Genomic DNA, 23,438 nt, shown 5'->3' with positions numbered 1-23,438 from the left:
ATTTGTGATTCACTTTTGTTTATATTAATTTAAAGATGTGTTATGATCATATATATGAATTTGCGACATATCTTTTATGTTGATTTTGCCTTTTGTCAAATTGAATGTTTTACTATAATTGTTGAAAATGCCATGGCAATACTATATTTGTAATGGTCAATGTCAACTCTTGAAGACAAAACTCAGTGACAACTTTCAAAGGAAGGTTGTCACTAGCATGCAAGTTTACCAAGCCTTTTTGTCAAATTGAGTTTCACTATAATTGTCGGAAATACCGTGACAATGATGAACAATTGCAGTTTGTTAAGATAAAGTTCAGTGACAACCTATATGCAAGTTCACTAAGTGACGATTATTCCTGTCACTGAATACTAGGACTGATAGTGACAAGTTCAAGTCGTCACTATAGACTTCAAATTTGTTACTACTTTTGCTCCATTTATGACAAAAAATATGTGAAATAGTGACAAGAAAATTTGTCACAGAATAATAATCATTAGTGACGACTTTGTCCTCATCATTAAATAACAAAATTTAGTGACGACTTTCAAAGGGTTGTCACACGTACCCATTTGTGACATAGAATTAGTGACAACGATGTGACAATGGAAAAAGTCGTCACTATACTCATATAATGATGACTTTTTGATTTTTAGTCATGACTTTTTGTTGTTACAAAAGGCCAAATTTCTTGTAGTGGTTATTATCACTTTACTCTCTTAAACTATACCACTACTATCAGTTTGCCCCGTAATATTATCTTTTAGTCAGTTCACCTTCATAAGTAATTCAACTCAACATGTTAAGAAATTTTAGACAGAAAATACCTCTTTATTTTATAGCATTATCATATTGTTATTACCATTTTATCCCTTGAAATTATAATGATACAATCGCTTTAATTCTTAACATTATTTTTTAAGCATTTTATCTCATCGTTAATCTAACTAGTATGATCAAAATTTTTAAAATATATATACCATTTTTATATATAATTAAAAAATGAAATGGTTGGAAAGGTTATTCTTCCTTTTTTTCACTTTAAAGGATCCAAAAACGTAAAAATAAAAGGATCTCTCAAATTTCTTTTTTCACACTTATTAATGCTAGGAAAAGAAAAGGAGATATGAAAGAAGGAGATAGAAAATTAGATTTTGTAAAGAAAGAAAATAAAGAAGAGTCTAACATTATCGTATTACTTTAAGATTATCAAGATCAGGATTGAAATTTGGTAGTAAACAAAAAAATGAAATAATTTTAAAATAATAAAAATACGTAATTTTTTCTTATTTTTATTTTTAAAAAAAAAAGAATTGAGCTCTCTCTCTCTCTCTCCCTCCCCCTCCTCCTCCACATCTTTCTTTTTTTTTCAATATTAATAAGATTATTAAGAAGAAAGAGATTAACAATTTGATTTTTTTTTCTTGATACTAAAAAGAAGAAGAGTTATTCTAAATTTTTTATTATTTTTATTATACAAAAAAAAAGTACTTTCTTCTAGAGTTCTTTAACTGGCTAAGTTGGTTTAATGGTGCAATAAATTGTCTAAAAAATAACTCTAGGGGGTAAATTGATAATCAGATTATAGTTTATGAGAGTAAAATGATAATAATTTTAAGGGTTAAATGTATCTTTTCACTTTAATTAACAAACTTTGTTAAATTTGACCATTAGTCTTGGGAGTAAAATGACTAAAAGGTAACGTTAAAGGAGAAATTGATAGTGACACCGAATGTTAAGAGGTAAAGTAATAATAACCCTATTAATAAATAACTAATGCATATTTCGATTCAGTAATGAATACGCAGCTTCATTGTTGTGTTTCATGTCACTAAATTTATTATTATTTTTTGTTAAAATAAGGCAGTGATAACAAAATTTTGAGCTGTAATCAGATATCAAGATTGAATAGCTAAGCGCTAGAAGAGGAAAAAAAACATACAAGCCATAATCATAGAATTACACTGAAAACTGATAATCTACGGGTGCAAGAGAGAGATTTTTAATGAAAATTTATAAAATTTCCTAGGAGCTAAAAGAAAAATCTCAAAAACTTGGGGGTGGCGTTTGCCCCTGCATACTATGCCGATTCTAAAGATCGGTGCATACCATGCATGAGAAGACTAGCCATTAAATTTCTCAACTACTAAGTCTTAACGAAATGATGAAGCGCCCGACACATCGCTGCGTTGGGGATCCCATACAGTCTGAATGCCGATAAGAAGGCATGGACTTGGTCTTCATGATCACCTTTTCCATCATAGAATGGAACATTTGGGAATTTGAAGTTTGAGGATGGTCGTTTCAGCCCGGATAAGCTGGGGCCTCACCCTGCAAGACTACTGGAAGTGCCACCTCGGCGCGTCATTTAGTAAGGTGGTCCTGACCCGTTTATCACCTCGGCGGAGATCTTCGGAGCGTGAGCCGAGGTGATGCCCAAACGACTTGACCACTGTGGAAAGATGATGTGACCCCTGACACATCTGACACTTGACGGAAAGCTGTTCTGACACATGTGCCGCCTGACTCTGATACCTATTCCGGCGCGCCTTTTCGCAGGGATATCATATCAAATTTGATATGATATCCGTATCAGATTTCTCGGAACCCGTGCCAGCAGTTCCTCTTCAAATCAATCCTCTATAAATACTCAACACCTCTACTGAGAAGGGGGATGACTAATTTCTGGTAAAACTATACTGATCTTCTCCACTATATTACTTTTTCACTACCGAACTAACTTAAATTTCGGAGTTACACCGGGGGATTCAGCCCCTCCTGTAACCTAAGCAGGTGACCTCGTCTTAATGCCTTGCCGAAGACAAAACACTTCTTCAGTTCGAAAGGTTCACCCAGCGGAACTAAAATCACCTCTTCAATTGGTGCCGTCTGTGGGAACGTGAAGACATTAGAATATGAAGCCTACGCGTTCTAGGAGCAGGAAAGCTCTCACTATTGGGGCTGAACAAAGCAATGCAGTTCAACAGGAAGATATTTTCGAAGGGCAGGAGTCTTCAAGGACTCAGCCCGCAAACGAACAAGCCATAACCCATATGGTTGAATTTGTAACCGAGAACCCCAACATCTTCGAGGAGTTGGAGAGGTACCTAAAGAGGCAAGGCAAGCAGAATGCGGAGTCTTCTAAAAGGAAGTCAGATGGATCTCCTGAAGGTTCATCTGAAGAGGAGTCTGATGGAAGGCGCCTCAGCCAAAGCGCTTCAAAACGGGCATTTTCCAAGGCCACCTCTAAGGTAGCCTCCTTATCCAAGGCATTTTCCCGAGGGCTCTTGGGACGACGACTTGAGGAGAAACCTCGGCCCCTAGGAAGGCTCGGGGTGGACTACATGAGAGCCCCTCCTTTTACTGATGATATCAACGAGGAAAGGCTTCCTCCAAATTTCAAGCTCCCCTCGATACAATCTTATGACAGCCGAGGTGATCCCGAGAATCATATCCATGCCTTTATCTTGGCCTTCCGCCTATATTGCATCCCTGACCCCGTCATATGCCGAGCTTTTCCAGTGTTCCTCCAGGGGATAGCTCGAAAATAGTTCTGGGGTTTAGAACCTAGGAGCATCTCAACCATGGGGGAATTAGTGGAATTTCTCCATCGGTTTGTCTCCTCCTGACCTACGATCAGGATCTCGGCTTACTTGCTGAATATGCAACAGAACCCAGGAGAGTCACTTCGATCGTACGTCCAGAGGTTCCATGAGAAAAGCATACAGATACCTGACCCCAATGAGCAGGTTACCATTGTTGCTTTTACCCATGGGCTCGTTGCCGGGGTATTCAATACGGGGATCCACAAGAAGTATCCCCGCACGCTCCACGAACTATGGTTGAAGGTCGAGAAGGGCATATAAACCGAAGACCTCAACCGCATGAAGAAAGAGGTCCAAGCCGCTCGCCCGAGGGCTGACCTCCGAAGGGGAAAAGACGGGCCGAAGTGAAGCGGGGACAGGGAGTGGCTTCCAAAGCCCTGGCCGAGATTGCCGCAGTGTGTTTGACAGGATTTCTAAGGGGAAGTCACCCATTCCCGAGTCTGAATTAACTCATCTGAACACCACCCGATCTTGGGTGTTATTCGTAATGGAACAAAACAACCTCGGGAAGGCACCTCCCAGGATGTTTGGTAGCAGAAACAAGAGGAACTCGAACCTCTACTGCCTGTATCACCGAGATATCGGGCATGAGACCGAGAATTGCAATGACCTCAAGAGGGAGATCGAGAACCTCATCAGACAGGGACACTTGAAGCAATTTGTCCGCCGAGTTGGAAGTCATCAGCGTAATGATAACCGGCGTGACGGACGAGGTGACCAACGCCAAAACGAAATGCGGACGTCGAGAAGCAGCTGCCGACCCCCTGAGGAACCTAGGGAGACAAAAAGGCCTCCCCGAGACGGATCCTCAGGTCAGGGGTTAGGATATGGGTCAAACATTGCTGGAGTCATCAACACTATTGCCGGAGGTCTGACGGGAGGGGATAGTCAGAACTCCCGGAAGAGGACCTATAGGCAAGCTAACCCGGATCAGGCCGAGTCAAGTTCTCGCCTATCTGAAGTCATTTCTTATGGCCACACCGATCCAGTTCCGGCTGCATCAAATAGCCATGAAGCCTTGGTGATTGAAATACTCACCAATAACTATATTGTGAAGAAGGTCTACATCGACCCAGGGAATTCGGTGGACGTTATGTATCTCCGCACTTTTGAAAGCTTTAAGTTGGCCAAAGAACACATGACCCCGGTAAGGACCCCCTGGTGGGATTCGGGGGACACATCGTGCATCCCGAAGGGATGGTGACTCTGACAGTGACTGTGGGGCGTCACCTCCGCTGTCGAACCATCCCAATCAATTTCGTGGTGGTTAAGACTGACTCCTCGTACAACTCGTTCCTGGGCCGACCCACACTTAATGCTCTGCGAGCGGTATATTCCACATACCATCTGAGTTTCAAGTTTCCTACCCCTGCGGGAATTGCCAAGGTCAACAGCGACGTCTGCACTGCTCGGAAGTGTTATCTCGCCACCTTACAAGCAGCCTCCACATCGACCTCCGATGTGAGGTTTGAGAAGAGGTCCAACATTCTCTCAATAGACTGCCTCGACCCTCAGCAGGCTGAGAAGGCTCCGAGGCTGGAGGCTGGAGGCTGGAGATGAGCTAGAAGAGGTTTTTCTAGACCTTACGAAGTCGGAGCGAACGATCCGCGTCGACACCCGATTGCCTGACCTGATCAAAAAAGGTATGGTGGACCTCCTCAGAGAGTACCGGGACGTCTTCGCCTAGGCCGCAGATGAGGTCCAAGGGGTCCCGCATCACCTAATGGCACATAAGTTGAACGTCGACCCCCAAATTCGTCCGATCAAACAGAAAAGAAGGCACCTCGGCCCTGAGCGCAGCCGAGCTGTCGATGAAGAAGTGGACAAGCTCCTACCGGCAAAGATAATCCGGGAGATCCAATACCCGACCTGGCTATCCAACTCGGTCATGGTCAAGAAGGACACCGGAGGCTTGGAGAATGTGCGTCGACTTCACCGACCTAAACAAAACCTGGTCCAAAGACTGCTACCCGTTGCCCAAAGTCGACACCCTGGTGGACTCGGCAATGGGTTACGAGTTCCTTTGCTTTCTTGAAGCTTTCAAGGAGTACCATCAGATTGGAATGAGTCAGGAGAACCAAGAGAAGACGGCCTTCTACACTGACCAAGGCACATATTGCTACACCACCATGTCGTTCGGACTAAAAAATGCCGGGGCCACATATCAACGCCTGGTCAACCAGGCTTTCAAATCCCAGATCGGCCGCAATGTTAAAGCCTATGTGGACGACATCCTCCTCAAGAGCCGGACGACCTCCATCTTCCTTTCTAACCTGAAAGAGTTCCTTGAGATCCTACGGAAGACGGGAATGATGTTAAACCCCAAGAAATGTGTTTTTGGGGTCATTTCGAGAAAGTTTCTGGGTTACCTCATCTCAAGGCGAGGCATCGAAGCAAATCCGGATAAGGTGAAAGCGATCCAAGAAATGTCTTTACCTCGGTGCGTCCGTGACGTCCAGAGGCTGACAGGCCGGTTGGCAGCCCTGAACAGGTTCCTATCGCAGTCAGCTTCCAAGGCGTTGCCCTTTTTCAAGGCACTGAAGAAGGCAGATAGCTTCTCCTGGACTGAAGAATGTTAACAGGCCTTTGATTAGTTAAAGGAGTACCTACACCACCTCCCAACACTCACCTCGCCTCGGCCAGGGGACAAGTTGTTTTTGTACCTGTCTGCCGCGGTCGAAGCTGTGAGCGACGTGTTGATAAGGAAGGAAGGTGTTCAAATGCCAGTTTACTACGTCAGCCGAGTCCTCTGAGGTCCGGAGACCAGATACAGTCAAGCGGAGAAACTCGTGCTGGCCTTAATCCATACAGCCCGCAGGCTGAAGCCCTACTTTTTAGTTCACCACATCTGCTTGAGAACTGACCAACCCCTCAGGCAAGTTTTATCACAGCCAGAGGCTTCCGGACGTCTCACTAAATGGGCCATCGAGCTGGGGGAGTACGACTTGTCTTACGAGTCTCGTACCGCAATCAAGGCACAGGCCCTTGCGGATTTTCTCGCCGAACTCACTTTTGATGAGGTGAAGGAGACCACCTCGGCTGCCGCCGAGCTCCAACGTTGGATTTTGCACGTGGATGGCTCGTCTAATAGTGAGGGTAGTGGGGCGAGCTTGCTCCTCGAAGACCCCCAGGGAGAGGTGTGTTCATACGCCTTAAGGTTTGACTTCGCCGCTTCTGACAATGAGGCCGAATACGAAGCAGTCATTGCCGGCCTACAACTAGCTCGTAAGCTCGGGGCCGCACACATTTTGGTCTATAGCGACTCCCAACTCGTTGTGTGCCAGATACTGGGCGAATATGAGACCAGGGAAGAGGTGATGAACCGCTACCTCTCCAAGGTCCTCCAGTTGGTGGCACATTTCGAGTCTTTTGAAATTCAAAAAATACCGCGGTCACAAAACAGGAGGGCTGATGCCCTCTCTCGGCTCGCTTCTACCTCATTTTCTGACCTGAACAAGACGGTTCTCGTAGAAGTATTAGCCGAACCGAGGTACAAAGGAGAGGTCGTGTACCCTATCTATCCTGGGGACATCTGGATGGGGCCTTTGATCCGATTTCTCAGCCAGGGGGAGCTCCCCGAGGACCGAGCTGAGTCGAGAAAGCTGCAGCGCAAAGCAACTCGGTACGCTCTTTAGCAAAATCTCTTATACAAGAGGTCGTACCTCGGTCCTTGGCTGCGGTGCATTATACCGGAAGAAGGTGAGAGAATACTGCAAGACATACACGAGAGACTTTGTGGTGCTCACATCGGCTACAGGATGCTCGTCAAAAAAGTTTTGTTGCTTGGGTATTTCTGACCCACCATGAGGGTGGATGACCAGGTCATGGTCCTTAGTTGTCCGTCTTGCCAGTACCACGCCCCTGAGCACCACCAGCCGACTAATCTCATGATTCCCATCACCTCGCCATGGCCCTTCGAGCAATGGGAGACTGATAAAATCGGCCCATTTCCTAGAACTCCAGGCAACTACGCCTACGTAATGGTGGCAGTAGATTACTTCACCAAATGGGTCGAGGCAGAGCCTCTGAGAAGTATTACCGGGGCAGCCGTTCAAAAATTCTTTTGGAAGAGCGTGGTTTGTCACTTCGGCCTACCCCGGGTGGTCATCTCGGACAATGGCCGGCAGTTCGCCGATAATCCTTTCAAAGCGTGGTGCGAAAACTTGGGAATCAAACAGCATTTCACCTCGGTTGGATACCCCCAGGCCAATGGACAGGTCGAAAACTTCAACCGCACTCTCCTTTATGACCTCAAGACCAGGCTCCACCGGGTTGGGTCGTCCTGGATGGAAGAACTTCCCAGCGTGTTGTGGTCCTATCGAACCACGCCGAGATCAGCAACCCAAAAAACTCCATTTTCTTTAACTTATGGGTCCGAAGCTGTCGTTCCAGCCGAGTTCATCACTCCGAGCCCACGAATGGCAGCGTACACCGCCGAAGTTAATGAAGAGGAACGGCGAGTTGACCTCGACCTCGCCGAAGAGAAGCGTGATATGGTTGCAGCCAAAGTCCCTCTTTATAAAAATATCCTAACTGGCTACTACAATGCTCGGGTCAGACACTTGCGGTTCAATCCGGGAGACCTTGTGTTCCGGAAGAACTCGGTCAGCCGAACTGAACCCCAGGGTAAACTGAACCCCAAGTGGGAGGGACCATACCGTGTCGTTGAGTCCAGCCAAAATGGATACTATAAATTGGCATACCGAGATGGATCTCGGGTGCCCCGAATTTGGCATGCTAAAAATCTTAAACTGTATTACCCTTGAAGGGTACGTAGTTTTAATTTTAAGTTTTGAGTTATTTCTCACTTCTTCCCATTTCATTACAAGTGAAAAATAAGGGGACAGCAGCAGTAAAGAAAAGAAAACCGAACTCAATTAAAAATATTGCAAAAATATGAAGTCAATTAAATTGAAGCACAAGTACAAAAAGTAGAAGACCGAGGTCAGGGAAAAAAGGGATGCTTCTAAGCATTCCCTGCCCCGGAGCCTTACTCCCCCATAGTCTCTTCTTCGCCGCCTCGGCGTCCTGCTGTCCCTCAGCTCCTCTGCCAGACTGGTTCCCTTCAAGGCCATCACCGTCTAGCTCAAACTCTTGAAGCCATTTGTTGAACTCAGCACGAACCTCGGCTAGATCTTTTCCAGCCTGGATGCCCTCGGCCATACGGTCGCACAACTCCTTGGCATCTTCGTTGTAGTGAGGAGCGCTTTGAAGGGACTCCAGCTGCTCAGAAGAGAGAAATGGCATAGCATCGTTAACAGCCAACGTGTAGTCAAACATAAAGTTTGGGCGTGTGAGATCGCCGAGGTCGTGGGTGAAAAACTCCGACTTTCGGAAGGCCTCCACGGCAGTGACCCCGGCCTTGTCTATTGCCTCCTTGGTCGACTGTTCTTCTTGGACCATTCTCTCTCTCCTCATCAAGGGAAGTTATCAGGGAATTGTTCTCGACTTCGCTGCCTCGGCTTTGTCGCGCTCCAGCTCAGTTGCCCTCAGCTTCTCTTCCAGGTTGGCAATCTTCTTCTGGAACTCGGCAGGTGGCTCGTAATTTTTCATGAAATGTCCGTAACGTTGGATCATCTCAGCAAAGAAGGCCGTGGTGGAGGACCATGAGACCGAGGCACTTTGCATCAGCTCACCTGGAGTGAGCTTTCTGGCATAAGTGTTATCTCACGGCAACACCGAATGCACAAGAAACTCATGTGCGACCAGGGGGTTCTTGCAGCGGTCATTGACGTTCACCTCCCACTCCGGACACCAATGTGCTCCGGAGTGCCTTTTATCCTCCCCGACTGCTTTGGAAGGCACATGGTAGAGGTTGAATAGCGAAGACCCCGTGACGGGGTTATCCGGGAACGCAGTCACGCCCTGACCCCGAGGTGGAGTGGCTATCGTGACCCCTCGAATAGGAACTCCCACAGGAATAGCCGAGGCTCGGGAACCTCCGGGAGTGGTCGAGGTATGGGAGCCTTCGCCCACTATCACCACGGCAGGCTCGCGGTCGCCCGTAGCCGCAGTGGTGTTCTTGGTAGGCCTGGTGAAGGGCTCAGCAGCATCCTTGTGCTTCTTGGGTGGTCTCTTCACCACCTTGACGTTTTTCGAGATTATCAGGTCGGGAACCTTCACCACTGCATAGTGTGAAAAAGAGTTAGTTAGAATTCATGAAGAATAAACAAAAAAGGGAAATGGAAAAGTACAAGGTTTTTGAAGCCTAGTAGAGAAGAAGACGAGGTGGTCCGAGCTGATCAAGGCTCGGCTGATCCCGCCTTCTACGACCACCACTTCGGGAAAGTCCCATCAATTAATCCTGAGGCCCGACCCCGTTAACTTCTGGAAGTTGCGCTCCTCTAACATGCCCGGGGACGTCTCTTTGACCGAGGTGGGAGGCCTCCACCAGAATCCCCGTGGGAAGTCTTTTGCCGGGACGAAGAAAAAGTTTCTTTTCCATTCCTTTATCGAGTTCGGGGCGTCTACCACTAACTTCGGAAATTTATTCCCGAAATAAAACCAACCCTTCTCGCTCCCGCTGTTCTTAAGCGAGTAACAACGGCAGAAGAGGTTGACAGTGGGCTCTATTTCCTGATGTCGGCAAAGCAGTTGGAAGCCGACGAGGACACGAATGGCATTCGGGGTGAGTTGAGTGATCCTCACCCCCCAATACCTCAAGCAGTCCCGAAGAAACTTTGTTGTTGGCACTCTGAGTCCGGCCTCCAGTTGGTCCACGTAGATGGCCACCCTACCCTTCGGTGGCAATGCGGCTGACTGGTGTGGCTGGGGCAAATAGATACTGTAATCCCTTCTCCAAGGATACTTGCGGACCACCTCGGTTACGGAGGCTTGTCCCATAATACTACTGAAGGCTGGCATCTGGCCGTAATTAAGTGTTGTCAAGTTCGGAGGAGTGGAAGGCTCTTGCACGCCCTCGTCCCTAGGGATCTCGTTCCCGAGGTCATCATTGTATAGGACCTCGGCTTCGACCTCGATCTCCTCGTGATGCCCTCCAGATGTCCCGGCTCGGTGACACGCCTCGGCACCTCCTTCCCCGACATCGGATGCAGTTATCTCCTCGGAGGGGTCGGGTCTTTTTGCCTCAGGGAATTGCCGAAGTGAAAGGACACAGGAACAGAGCTCTAAGGTGATTTTAGATTTTTGGTAAAGAGTGAAATGGTGAAAAGGGGCTTCTATTTATAGGCACCCAGGGGAAAATGAAGAGGCGGTATCTTTGAGATTCTCGAGGGCGCGTTCTCTCTCTCCTCATTAATGAAAAGGCTGTTCGTCCTGCTGATCTCGAGCCTGTTCATGAACCTGCCGTCACGATTGATAGCCATCATGTCAGTTCCTCAGCAGTCCCATCCACGTGGCCATGATTGCTGGATCACGTGCCTTACACGCTTGTCAACTTCGGGAAGCAACGACCTCGGGAAACCACAATCTCGCCCTTCTCGAAGCTTGGGGGGCTTAGTGAGGATGGTCGTTTCAGCCCGGATAGGCTGGGGCCTCACCCTGCAAGACTACTGGAAGTGCCACCTCGGCGCGTCATTTAGTGAGGTGGTCCTGACCCGTTTATCACCTCGGCGGAGATCTTCGGAGCGTGAGCTGAGGTGATGCCCAAACGACTTGACAACTGTGGAAATATGATGTGACCCCTGACACATCTGACACTTGACGGAGAGATGTTCTGACACATGCGCCGCCTGACTCTGATACCGGTTCCGGCGCGCCTTTTCGCAGGGATATCATATCAAATTGATATGATATCCGTATCAGATCTCTCGGAACTCGTGCCAGCAATTCCTCTTCAAATCAGTCCTCTATAAATACTCAACACCTCTACTGAGAAGGGGGATGACTAATTTCTGGTAAAACTATACTGATCTTCTCCACTATATTACTTTTTCACTACCGAACTAACTTAAGTTTCGGAGTTACACTGGGAGATTCAGCCCCTCCTGTAACCTAAGCAGGTAACCTCGTCCCAGTGCCTTGCTGAAGACAAAACACTTCTTCAGTTCGGAAGGTTCACCCAGCGGGACTAAAATCACCTCTTCAAAGTTTGTTGGAAAAACTTCTTCATTAATGTTAGGGGTGAAGGGGGCATGTTATCTCCGTAAAGGGTCGATCCGTATCTAGACCGTTCACTTGTGTCATCCCTCTTGAATGGGTTCTTGAGCAATGCTCTCGAAAACTGAGGAAACTTTAGAATGCACTTTGCCTTGCAATTTAGAAAGGTTCTTTTCCTTCTTCCTCTTGGAGTATGTGATGGTCATCCGAGTCACACTCGAAAGAAGACAAAGAAGACTCTTCGGGTTATCTCTGAGCAGATTCGCCTCTATCCTTACCTTTCATATGCCTAACAATCTCTTCAAAAAACCCTGAACTGGAGGCCACAAACTTGGCCACTCGAGCTATGACCTCTCCATGAGGCTGTGAATTCTCTAGTATGTCCTAATCCCTTGGATCGGCTATACGGCTCCCAAAAGTTCGGGGGTTCTTGTTTCCATGATTAAAGCAAGTCTTAGTCATGAGAAAGTAGAGCAACTGTATTTACTTCACTTCCTACAAACAGCCACCAATTGTAGAGTCACGGTCGAAACTCCCAAGAAGACTGGAGATCGATGAACTCTAGTTCGGATTTCCTGTATGATATCAAAAGCAGAGATGGAGTATTCCCCCAATTTGGCTCTGATGCTTAACTTAGCAAGAGTTAACAGCTCAGACATAAGTTACATATGAGAATTAAGAAACAGTTACCTCTGGGGTCTAAGAAAAGAGGGGTAATTATAGTGAAACGTGAGAAGTGTCCTTGGGTTTCAGGCCGCATTGATAGGGCAGGGTGCAGCTATAGGTCGACTCTAGATCTACTAGTGCAAGAGGTTAGACCTGCAAAAGCTTGTAAGGTGTCGCATCAATCACTTCTTGTTGTGAATGTCCTCGGCTCACTGGACATCTAAACTACAAGATGACTACTCAAATTCGAAAGTGTCCGGGAGAGATCATCTTGAGGAGGATGATTCTGGGTACCACACTAAGCATATGATGAAATGTCACCTTTAATGGCGAACAAAGAAATTAATTATTCCGATAACCGTACTCGTAGCAAGTTCACAAACCATGAAGTTGTTCCCATGATTTCCAATGCGTTTCTCTTGGATTCTATAGCTCTCATGTCATATATTGATTGCTCCATTGGTTATGAACTTGATGTGCATTTGGGGTTGAAGTTGGGATAACAAAAGTATAATTAGAAGGTGAATATAGGAACAAATATCTGTTACAAGGTTGCAGAAACCGTCAGTAAGGACCCTGCAGATGATAATCTTGCAAAGTAACCCCTATGGGATATCTCTTACAGTTTTTGATTTCAAATTCAGAAAATTCATTATCGAATTCGGACCAAATTCTTATATTTTAAAAATGGAAAACCCGATTTCCATTTCGTTTAGGTGCCAAAAAAGGAATTTAAGTATAATTACATGATGCAGCATGGAATTAACTCCAAGAGGAATTTTCAGTTATCAAGAAAGATTATCAATCGGTCCCCTCTTTATTTGTGGCTTAAATTGAACATGGTGGGGTACTAGTGCCCGTAATGCATTTAACATCATGCTAATACGGGCTGCTTATGAAGTGATATAATTTTTTCTTTCCTTTTGAATTGGTAATCACGTCGGATGGTGGTGGCCGGGGTCAGCATTTGGTGGGATAGTTGATAGTGCCACTGCCGTGCTTCAATTTGCCACCATGACGGTGCTAGCTCATCCGCCCTACTCTAAAAGAAAAGAAAATGAAAATAACTAAAAGTAATAATAAATGTCTTGCAAGTAATAACAAATTGTATTGCTGAGATATTGATGTCATAGTTAAAGCTGAAATCTTTTTTCTCCTTCATTTCTTAAATTTCACCATTCCCCTTCTAAAATATTTTAAAAAAAGGATAGATTACATTTTTTGTGTAGTCAAGTTGAACAAAAAACTAAATAGTTCAACTCGATATAATCGCAAAAGGAAGTGAAGAGACTTTGAAAACTATAAAGAAATTATGTGAAAAAAATAGATTTTTTTTAATATTTTACTTTTGAAAAGAAATTTATTCTCTTTTTTTTTTATTTTTGTCTCTGTTCTCGAGAAAGTAGTGTTAAATTAAACCATTAAGGCATGAAGTCAATTTTAACAATCAATAGCACTTGAATGTCATTAGATCAAAAGTTTTACTGGCATTTTCTTAAAAAATGAAAATAAAAACACAGTTTGCTAAGTGGATGAGATTTTTTGCCTAATTGATGAGGTTTCCTTTCTTGATTTACTCCTTCTCTTAACTGATAAGTATCAAAGTAAATCCCTCAAACATTGAAACTCACTAAAATTTTTTCAATCTTGCATTCTCTACAAGTCTCTTTATCCACAAACCCTATCATCTAGCATCTCAATTCCATTGTTATCTACCATCACAAGAAATCATTAAAGGTACTTTTTGTCCTCTCTAAATTCCATAGAACAAAACAATAGTTTATAGGTTTTTGTCTATTTTATCATTTTATATTTTGTGATTATGGGTACAATTCTAAGACAAGAAATATCAGTTATTTCAATTTTTTTCTTTCCTTTGAGTAGTTGTATTGATTACTCTAGTGTTAAAATCTTCTTTCTTTCACAATCATTGTATCATTGTACTTTCATAGTGTTAATAACATGATCTCTTCTTTTTTTTTTTTTTTTGCCAAGCTAGGTTTAGAGATGCTTTTGGAAATTTGTCTCAAGAAAGGGAAAGAATTGTATTACTTGACTAAGAGAGATAGTATGATGCTCTTTGCATAAACCTTGGAAATGTAAAGCACAATCAGTAGGCCAGGAAAAAAAAGCATATTACTTAGCATTTCAAAAACATAATTGTAGGACTTTTAGTGAAATTCATATAGTATGAAGTGTCTTTATTTGCCATATTCTAACAAAAATGTGTGTTAAATTGTAATGATAGGTATGATTAGACAACTAAGTATCAATTAGAATTCATTTACATTAAGTCATCCTATGTTGGTGCAATGCCCCCAAAAAATAATAAAAAGTGCAGTGCATGTTGTTATCAGTTAATTATTATGTGGTGAAATGTGCCAACATCCCATTCACCTTGTATGTGATGCTAGTTTTGTGATGTATAATTTCTACGCAGACCAAAAGGTGTGGTTGTAGGTTCAAAGATGGTCAAGCATTAGGTACTATATGGTTCAAATACTAGATGATTTACTCTTTTTCTCAAGTTTTAGGATTAAATATAAATTGATGGTACTATTTCCTTTTTTTATTTTAGAAATATTGGCGAGTGTTGAGGTTTCTTTGTTGGAATGCCTTTATGATAGGTTACGATTTTATTATTAATTTCCCTATTACCTAACCTGATGTGGATCAATTATTAGACTCTACTCACTTTTCATAATTTACATTTATTTCAGGGAGTAGAATGAAAATACCACAACCAAGGCCAATTTGACAATCATCGGAAAAGAATTCAAGTAACAGGCATCCAGGGGCATTTTTGAAATCTGAGAACACGACCTCTTTGGTAATTTGGTGGAAGACAACATGGAAAGAGGATAAAAAGGCTGGAGTCTTCTTCGGTCTCTTCATGGCCGCGGACGCCGCACAGTAGCAGTAGGAACTAGATATTAGATAGCTTTCCTTTGACTTTTCTTGGATAGTTTTTCTTTCTTCGTATGGTAGGACCTCTAGCTTAGCTTTTCTTTTGATTTTTCCTCTTTTCGTCTTATTGTGCTTTTGCTTCCATCGGATGTGAAAGCAAAGAAAAGCAATTGGGCATTTTTTCTAATCTTGACTTTTCTTTCATTGCCGAACCGAATTGAATTTTCTCAATTTCGGAGTCAATGGCTGCTACGGTTGCTTCGATCTCCTGTGGGCTTTATTCGTTAAAGATGAACAAAACTCCCTTTTCTAGTCAAGGAACAACTGAGGCTTTGATTCGCCTAAAAATTGTGAGATCGATTTAATTTTATCTTTTTCTTTTATTTATTGATATTCGCATATTCTCTGATTATAGTGTTCATGGTTATTCAATTAATTGATTGTCTTGGATCCAGATAATTAGTTAATTTAGTAATCTATTGTCAAATGGGGCATTAAATCTGTAATTGTTTAATTGCCCTGAAATAGTGACAACTAGCATGATTGGATTTGTGTCAGGGGAATACGCGGGCTAACATAAAATAACTCTGGTAGTGCGTTATTTGGTTAGAACAGGGCTCCTCTAATACGTAAAGCAATTAGAGAATTATGTCTTACGGGCGTACCTATGATTATTTCTCAATTACAGTAGTGATTAACGGGCGTACCTTAATCACCGACACAGTAAGGAATGGTTGACTGTCATCGCTTGTTTGGCAGTTATAACTTATTTATTAGTAAATAATTGGAATTGCCTTTGCATCGATGATCAATTAGGTGAATCATAGCTGAAGTTATTTCTTGGCTAGAACTTTAGTTATCATTAATCTGATTTTAGTGAATTGTCGTTTACTTTTTAGTTAGCTATTTGATTTTATTCGAACTGTTTAATCATTGTCATTGCTATAAAAACCCCCCATTGTTAGTTTGAACTCCAAAAGAGACAAATATCCCCAGTCCCTATGGATTCGACCCTACTTATCACTATCTGCAGAAATTAACTTTTGTTTGAGCAGGTATTTATTATTGTACAGGCTCGACAACCTGTCAATTTTTGGCGCTGTTACTGAGGACTGGTGCTAGTTATTTGTTTCTTTTTAAGTTTATTTTTGTTCTAATTTTCTAGTACTTTTTGAGTGTATGCCTCGTTATTCTCGTACAGGTGAATTAATTTTTGACCCTGAGATAGAGAAGACCGCACGGAGAACACGAAAATAGACCAGACAACTCAGGGAAAAGTACTCCAGTGCTGCATCTCAGAGACCTGAGTTAGAAGTTGAACCAACAGATTCGTTTGGTGACACTTCAAGTGACTCGGATCAAGAAGAATTCACTATGACGAACGCACGAACATTAAAGGAGTTGGCTGCTCCTGATTTAAATCAACAGCCTTTGTGTATTATTTTCCCAAATTTAAATGATAATACTCCATTTGAATTCAAATCTGGTCTAATTCATCTTTTACTATCCTTTCATGGTTTGTCAGGTGAAGAGCCATATAAACATTTGCAAGAGTTTGATATCGTGTGCAATAGTAGAAACCCCCGGGTATCACAGAAAAACAAATAAAAATGAGGGCATTCCCCTTCTCCTTGAAGGACTTCGCAAAAGACTGGTTGTACTACCTACCACCAGGTAGTATCACCACGTGGGACTAGTTGAAGAAAAAGTTTGTAGACAAGTATTTTCCCGCATCCCAAGTTGCAAGTCTAAGAAAGGAGATCTGTGGTATCAAACAGCATCCAGGGGAGTCACTCTACGACTACTGGGAGCGATTCAAGAAGTTGTGCATCAAGTGCTCTCAGTACCAAATAAGTGAGCAGTTGCTCATACAATATTTTTACGAGGGACTAATCTTCAGATACAGGAGTATCATTGATGCTGCGAGTGGAGGGTGTAGACACCAAAATTTTGAACCATTTTATTTTACTTTTATTTAATTTTTATTTTTTTTTATTTTTATTTTATTTTAGTGATAATCATATATATTAGTTTCATAATTTTTGTTTTGGGCATTTTCTAGTATTTTTATAGCATCTTAATTTATTTTTGTCTTTTATTTCATTTTTTAGTTTTATTTTGTTTTTGTTTTTTAGTTGTTTATTTTTATTTATAAGAATTTTAGCATAAAATTTGTAAGAAAAGAATTTGTTCACAAAAATATGTTTTGGGCATTTTTTTTAGTATTTTTATTTATTTTAGTTAAAATTATTTCTTACTTTTCAAAAAAAAAAAAAAGAGTCACGGCAATGCAGAAAACTGCGTTTTTTGCCGCAACTTGCAAATGAGATTGGAAGAGGTCCTGGAGATGAAATTTGGAGCTGTAAAAGGCCAGGTGTCTAGGACACCTGGAGGGGGGGATGAATCTAGAATGATAGCTTGGTTTTGAGAGATAGAGAGAGGTTTTGGGGACGGCAAGAGAAAGAAACGAAAAGAATAGATGACGGCTGGGTTGATAGAAAACCAGGAAAGAGGAGAGGCTTTGGGTGGCGGTTGGAGAGAAGAAATAAGAAAGAGTTTGAGAGAAAGAGAGGGTCGGAAAAGAGGGAGGACGGCTAGAAAAAGAAACCAATGAGAGAGTTGGGATGGCCAGAAAAAGCAAAGGGGGGACGACTGAAGGAAAGAGTGAAAACAGGGGGGAAAGAAGAGGGTTTGAAGAGAGGAGGGCTGATAACAGCTGATGAAAGTGAGGCTAGGAACGGCTGGGATTTAGTTAGAAGGCAGAGAGGAAAAAGGAAAAGAAAGGGTGAGGTTGACGGCCGGAAGAGATTCTGGAAAGATAGAGGGCAAAAGAAGAGGAGTATTGCGATTAAGCTCTGGAGTGAAGGCTAGGTCTTGGGAGGAAATTTCAAGAAAGCTACGGCAGTAAAAGATACAAAAAATAAAAGGAGCTAATGGCTGAATAAGGAAGATTTCTGGGCAGAGGAAAAGAAACCCATTATAGGGCTGACGAGGTTTTGCATTCAGGGTAGAATTCCGATCAAAGCCTCAGCCGCTAAATCTGAGATCCAAGTTACGGATCCTCCAACGCTGGGCATTCCCGGGGCAGCTCTCTCCTCATGAGTTAGAACTTATTCGTCTCAGCCTTATAAGGTGCTAAAGGTAATCCCTTTTGCCTTCATCTCTCATGCAAGCTCAGATCTTGCTTTATTTCCTTCATTTTGCTATTTTTCTTAGAGTAGCCCACTGGTCGGATTTTGTTGCATGGTTGGAGTTGTTTCATGCTTGGGTTGTATTAATCAACATGTTCAGTTGTTGAGGATTTGAGGGATGGATTCACTGGTTTTGTTTGAAGCTTTGCACGATTTTTCTGCATCAAATTTACAGAAGCATTGTTGTTGAAGAAAAAGACCGTTCTTTAATGCTCTTTCGGCAATTGATATTAATACTCGCTACATGAGGTTGCTAAAATCTTGAGGCACCAGAAAATTGCAGACGCCTCTTCGCAATTTGCATGTCTACGTTTCTGTCTTGTTCCCTCAGCTAGCATTTGTTTGCATTTAAAATTTTTCCTTTGATTGAAGAATGATTCATCATGTTGATTTCCAGTTTTTCAAATGCATAAAGAACTCGCTGTTTGCTTTTTCTTTGTTGTTGATTCACTGGCCGCGATAATGTCGTTTTTGCTCCTTCGTTCTCCTTTTGCTGTAAACAATTTCTTTCTAAGTTCATAAAGCAAAAGCTTGGTCGAAAGTTTAAAGGGGGAGGAAACTTCCTGGTCTGTTGCAGCAATGAAAGTAGATACCATTTTGCAAATGTTTGATTTCTTCGCTGCTCCAAGTTCAGTTTCGGTTGCTGATTTTTGTGTCCAACTCCCCTGTTGAAAGGTCGGAAATGTTGGAAAACTGGCCTTTTATAGTCTAAGTCTTTGTTGTGGAAGTTATTAACTGTATTCGGATGGAAAGAGTTTGCATCAAAAACTATGAAATAGCGGTAAAAAGTTGCAGCAAAGCTTTCTTTTGTTTTCCAGATTTGCAGGATACTTTTTCTAAGTTGTTTTGTTTATTGGGTTTGTAGTAATTATGTGGTTGTTGCTCAGTCTAAGGCTCGGATGTTGGTTGAAATGCTTTGTTGTGTTTGAAGTGAAACTTGTGTGCGAAATGGAAGCTACAGCTGCATTTTTTTGGGATGGCAGAAGGCCTTCATTAGATGCTTCAATCTTTATTGCAGAATGTTTCTCACGTCACTTTGCATGAATTTGCATGGAAATGTTTCCAGAAAATTGGATTTTGACCCTCCAAGTTTCCTTTCATTTCACTATGACCCAACCAATTGAATAATGTCCTCAATTTGGTCCTTGGCAGCTTTAATTTTACAATTTTATTGCTTGTTTGATTCAATTAATTACCATGCTTTGTTTAAATTGCACTTAATTCATGATTTTAAGAGCTTTATGATCAGGTGAGTTTGTATTTGCATGTTTCTTTAATTGTCTCAAACTAAATTGGTGCCTTGACCTTTTCTTTACTTTTGGAGATAAATAAGTAATTTTCATCCTATTAGGGCCCCGACTCGAGAGAGGTATACCTTACCCTTTATTTTTGACTTTATTTGGCCTATGTGCATATATGTGCCTTATGTGTGCAATTGCCTGGTTTTGAGTGTTCCATTTCATTTCCACTTTATTTATCTTTTTAGTTATTTAATTTCACTTTAATTTTAGTTCAATTTTTGATCATTTGGGAAGGCACTGGAATGCCACAATTGTAATAGTTAGGTTTATTTTAACTATTTATTTCATTCCATTTCCCCTTTTAGATTGTAGTAGGCCTTCTCTCCCAATAATGTAATAGTTAGGGCCTTAATTGTCTTATGTGTTGTGCTTGCTTTTGTTGCTGTGTGTTAATTTGCTTTATTAGGCTCTTGCATCTAGTCGAGCATGCTAAGTGTTATGTGCTACGTGTTTATAGGTGATTTGCATGTCTACTTGCTTTCTATAGCCATGGATGAATGTGATGGATGAATGTACGTCACCACACTAATCCAACGCTAGTTGTGGCTCATTCATAGAAAGGACTAGTCCAATGCTAGACCCAATAGGCCGTCCCCTTTCGTTAGTGCATACTTGCATGTTCACTACATTTCATGCATTTTTCTTAGTTTTTATCATTTGACATGCTCCTCCAACATTTTCCCTTCATTTAGGTTTTTGCATCTCATGCTAGTTATAGGGTATATTTGTTTGAGAGTCCCCTTTTGATAAGGGAAACGAGCAAGTTTGGCTACAAAATAGCCTTAGCACGCTAGTTCTTCCTTCTAATCCAAGGGAAAATCAAAGTCGTAAAGTTAGGAGTCATTCCCGTACCCGACTTGATGCATTCCCTTAAGGTCATACACTTGCATTCTTTTTATATCACTTCCTCACTCTTTTAGCCACATTTTCTCACTACTTAGATTTTTCTCAATCCATTTTTCTCACCACCTTTTTCCTATCCCTCATTTATTTTTCTACCTCACAAATGGCACTCAAATTGCACTTATACGTATCTAATATCCTATTTTAACCCATTTGCACACACAAACACCTTTATTTTCTCACACTTGCACACTTGCACTTGAGTCCTCACTTGCATTAATCATGACTTCCATGAGAGCTCTCCTTATTGGCCACCACAATTCATGTGGTTGGGACCTAAAAGTCTCATGAGAAACATTTTAGGTTTAGGATTGCATTTTTCCTTCCTTTTCGCATCCATTAGTCATATCCAACATGCGATACATATTTTGGGTAGAAAAATTGGGAAAAGTGGGGCTAAGTCACGCAACTAGCTCTTGCTAGGGTAAGGGAGTGCCTTAGGCTTTGCCTTTGCCTTCTCCCTTATCAAATGTGACCCCCGATCCCTTTCTTTGGTTGCGTAGACCTAAAAGTTCTTTAAAAGGGTTTATTTACTTTTTCGTTCAAAAACAAAAATCATTTTTTGGGTGACTTGGTACACCCTAACTCCGTACCAAGTGGCGACTCCATTTTTTCATCCAAAACCCTTTTTTAAACTTTATTTGGCCGAATCGTCGCATTTTCAAGTCCCATGGCCTTTTATTTTCATTTTTTCGCACACGTTCACATGCACACTACTTTCACACACACCACATCAAAAAGTGGGGCGCGACAGAGGGGCACTGGTGAACAAGACCCCTCGGGCAGCATGGGAGCTAATTGAGGGAATGGTCGAGAATTCACAACAGTTCGGTACGAGAGAGGATGTCCCGATACGCAAGGTAAATGAGGTAGAGACATCTTCTATCTAGCAGCAGTTGACGGAGTTAACCTCGTTTGTTAGGCAACTGGTTGTAGGAAACGCATCTCAGGCCAAGGTGTGTGGAATTTGCACTACTATGGGTCATTCTACAGATATGTGCCCGATAATTCAAGAACAAAGTGCAGAGAAAGTGAACATGGCTGGTCACGCGCCTACGCCAAGAATGCCCTATGAACCGTACTCGAATACGTATAATCTCGGCTGAAGACACCATCCTAACCTCAGCTATGGAGGGAACAGGCAGCCTAACTTTGTGTCAAATAGACAACAAGGGTACCAGCAGCAGTACCAACCCCGACCACCTCCGTCACTAAGTTCTAGTCCATCTTTGGAGAAGATGATGAAACAACTGATGGCTACCACCGTGCAACATCAGCAAAAGACAGACTCCGAACTGCAGAACATAAGAAATCAATTGGAATAGGTACAAGTAATGCAAAATCAGATGAATCAGATGGCAGTGGCAATCAATCACCTGGAATCCCAAGTTTATGAAAAATTGCGTCTCAACCTAAAATTGAACTTGAAGAACGTAAGTGCGATGACTTTAAGGAGCGGAAAGGAAATTCAAGAGCCCGAACTCACGATTCCCAAGGACAAAGATGAGGAAAGGATCGAGAATGAGCTTGAGAAGGAGGACAGCAATGGCCCAAATCAAAAGGTACTTCCTAATCCAGTCATTACAGTTAGAACTAACCCGCCTCCCTTTCCTAGTAAGTTAGAGAAACTGTGGAAGCAGGATAAGGAAAAGGAGATCCTGGAGGTGTTCTGCAAGACAAAGATCAATATTCCCCTGTTAGACGCCATCAATCAAGTGTCGAAGTATACAAAGTTTTTAAGGGACCTATGTGTCAACCGAAAGCAGTTGAGGGGAGATGAAAGGGTCATCGTGGGGGAAAACGTATCAGCAGTTCTCCAAAGGAAACTTCCACCGAAGTACGGGGATTCAGGTAGGTTTACTGTCCCATGTAAGATAGGTAATACTTTGATTAGGAATACCCTGCTGGACTTAGGAGCATCGATCAACGTAATGCCTAAATCTATGTATGTTTCTCTGAACCTCGGTCCATTAAAAGAAATTGAGATAATAATCCAATTAGCTGACCGAACAAATGCATACCCTGATGGGTTGGTTGAGGATGTGCTGGTTAAAGTTAATGAATTGGTATGTCCGGCTGACTTTTATATACTTGACATGGATGATGACCATTCTCCCGACCCTTTACCTTTGCTATTAGGTAGACCATTTTTTAGTACAGCCCAGACAAAAATAATGCTAATAAGGGTACATTGTCTATGAAATTTGACGGAGAACTAGTCCACTTTAATATTTTTGATACAATGAATCATCTTGTTAACTCTCACTCTGGTTTGCTATTCATGCTATTAATCTTTCTGTGCAAGAATTTTTCTGAGTTTACTTGTAGAGGCAAATTCAAATTTACTGAAAACAAGTATAAGGGGATGAAAGCAATGTATGAGGTGAAAAAGAGTAGGAAATTAAGAAAGAAGGCTGCACTTAATTGATCCTGGAGGAGGGCCATCGATTACAAAAAAAATTGAGTTACACTCAGATTTAAGAATAATGTTCAATGTCTAGCCAAAAATATTAAAGAAAGGCGCTCATTGGGAGGCAACCCAATTTCTTTTAGTTGTTTGTTTGATTTTGTTTATTAGTTTAAATATGTTTTCCTTGAGTTTGACTGATTTCAGGCTTCAATTCTCGTTTTTGATGATCCGTAGGTATCTCTCTGACATGACGCGCTCGCATCAAGTCGTATGGAGAGCTCATCATCAAAAGGGTTCTAGCCTTCATAACGTGCCCGCATTATTTTCGCGAGAAAGATAAGTTTTCAAACCTCAAGAAATATTTCGCTTTCCTTCTTATCTCTAATTTCGAATTTGG

General features: G+C 42.3%; 1 protein-coding gene and 1 non-coding gene across 2 annotated transcripts; one reads left to right on the top strand and one right to left on the bottom strand.

The window, feature by feature from the left end:
* Positions 1-16,981: 16,981 nt before the first annotated feature.
* Positions 16,982-17,088, bottom strand: LOC140013939 (small nucleolar RNA R71). The gene has a single exon (XR_011820791.1). It is a non-coding gene; the product is annotated as a small nucleolar RNA R71 (small nucleolar RNA).
* Positions 17,089-21,986: 4,898 nt separating this feature from the next.
* LOC140013565 (uncharacterized) lies at positions 21,987-22,832 on the top strand. Its single transcript, XM_072062894.1, has one exon. It carries the CDS (start codon positions 21,987-21,989, stop codon positions 22,830-22,832), a length of 846 nt encoding a protein of 281 aa, XP_071918995.1.
* Positions 22,833-23,438: the final 606 nt, after the last annotated feature.

Source organism: Coffea arabica, chromosome 8c, assembly GCF_036785885.1.
Source record: "Coffea arabica cultivar ET-39 chromosome 8c, Coffea Arabica ET-39 HiFi, whole genome shotgun sequence".
Classification (NCBI taxonomy): Eukaryota; Viridiplantae; Streptophyta; class Magnoliopsida; order Gentianales; family Rubiaceae; genus Coffea; species Coffea arabica.
The sequence above is the reverse complement of the archived record's forward strand: the minus strand, read 5'-3'. Positions and strand labels throughout refer to the sequence as shown.

Excerpts from the sequence above, each read along its gene's own strand:
- LOC140013565 (XM_072062894.1), top strand. The coding sequence starts at position 21,987 with ATGGCAGTGGCAATCAATCACCTGGAATCCCAAGTTTATGAAAAATTG.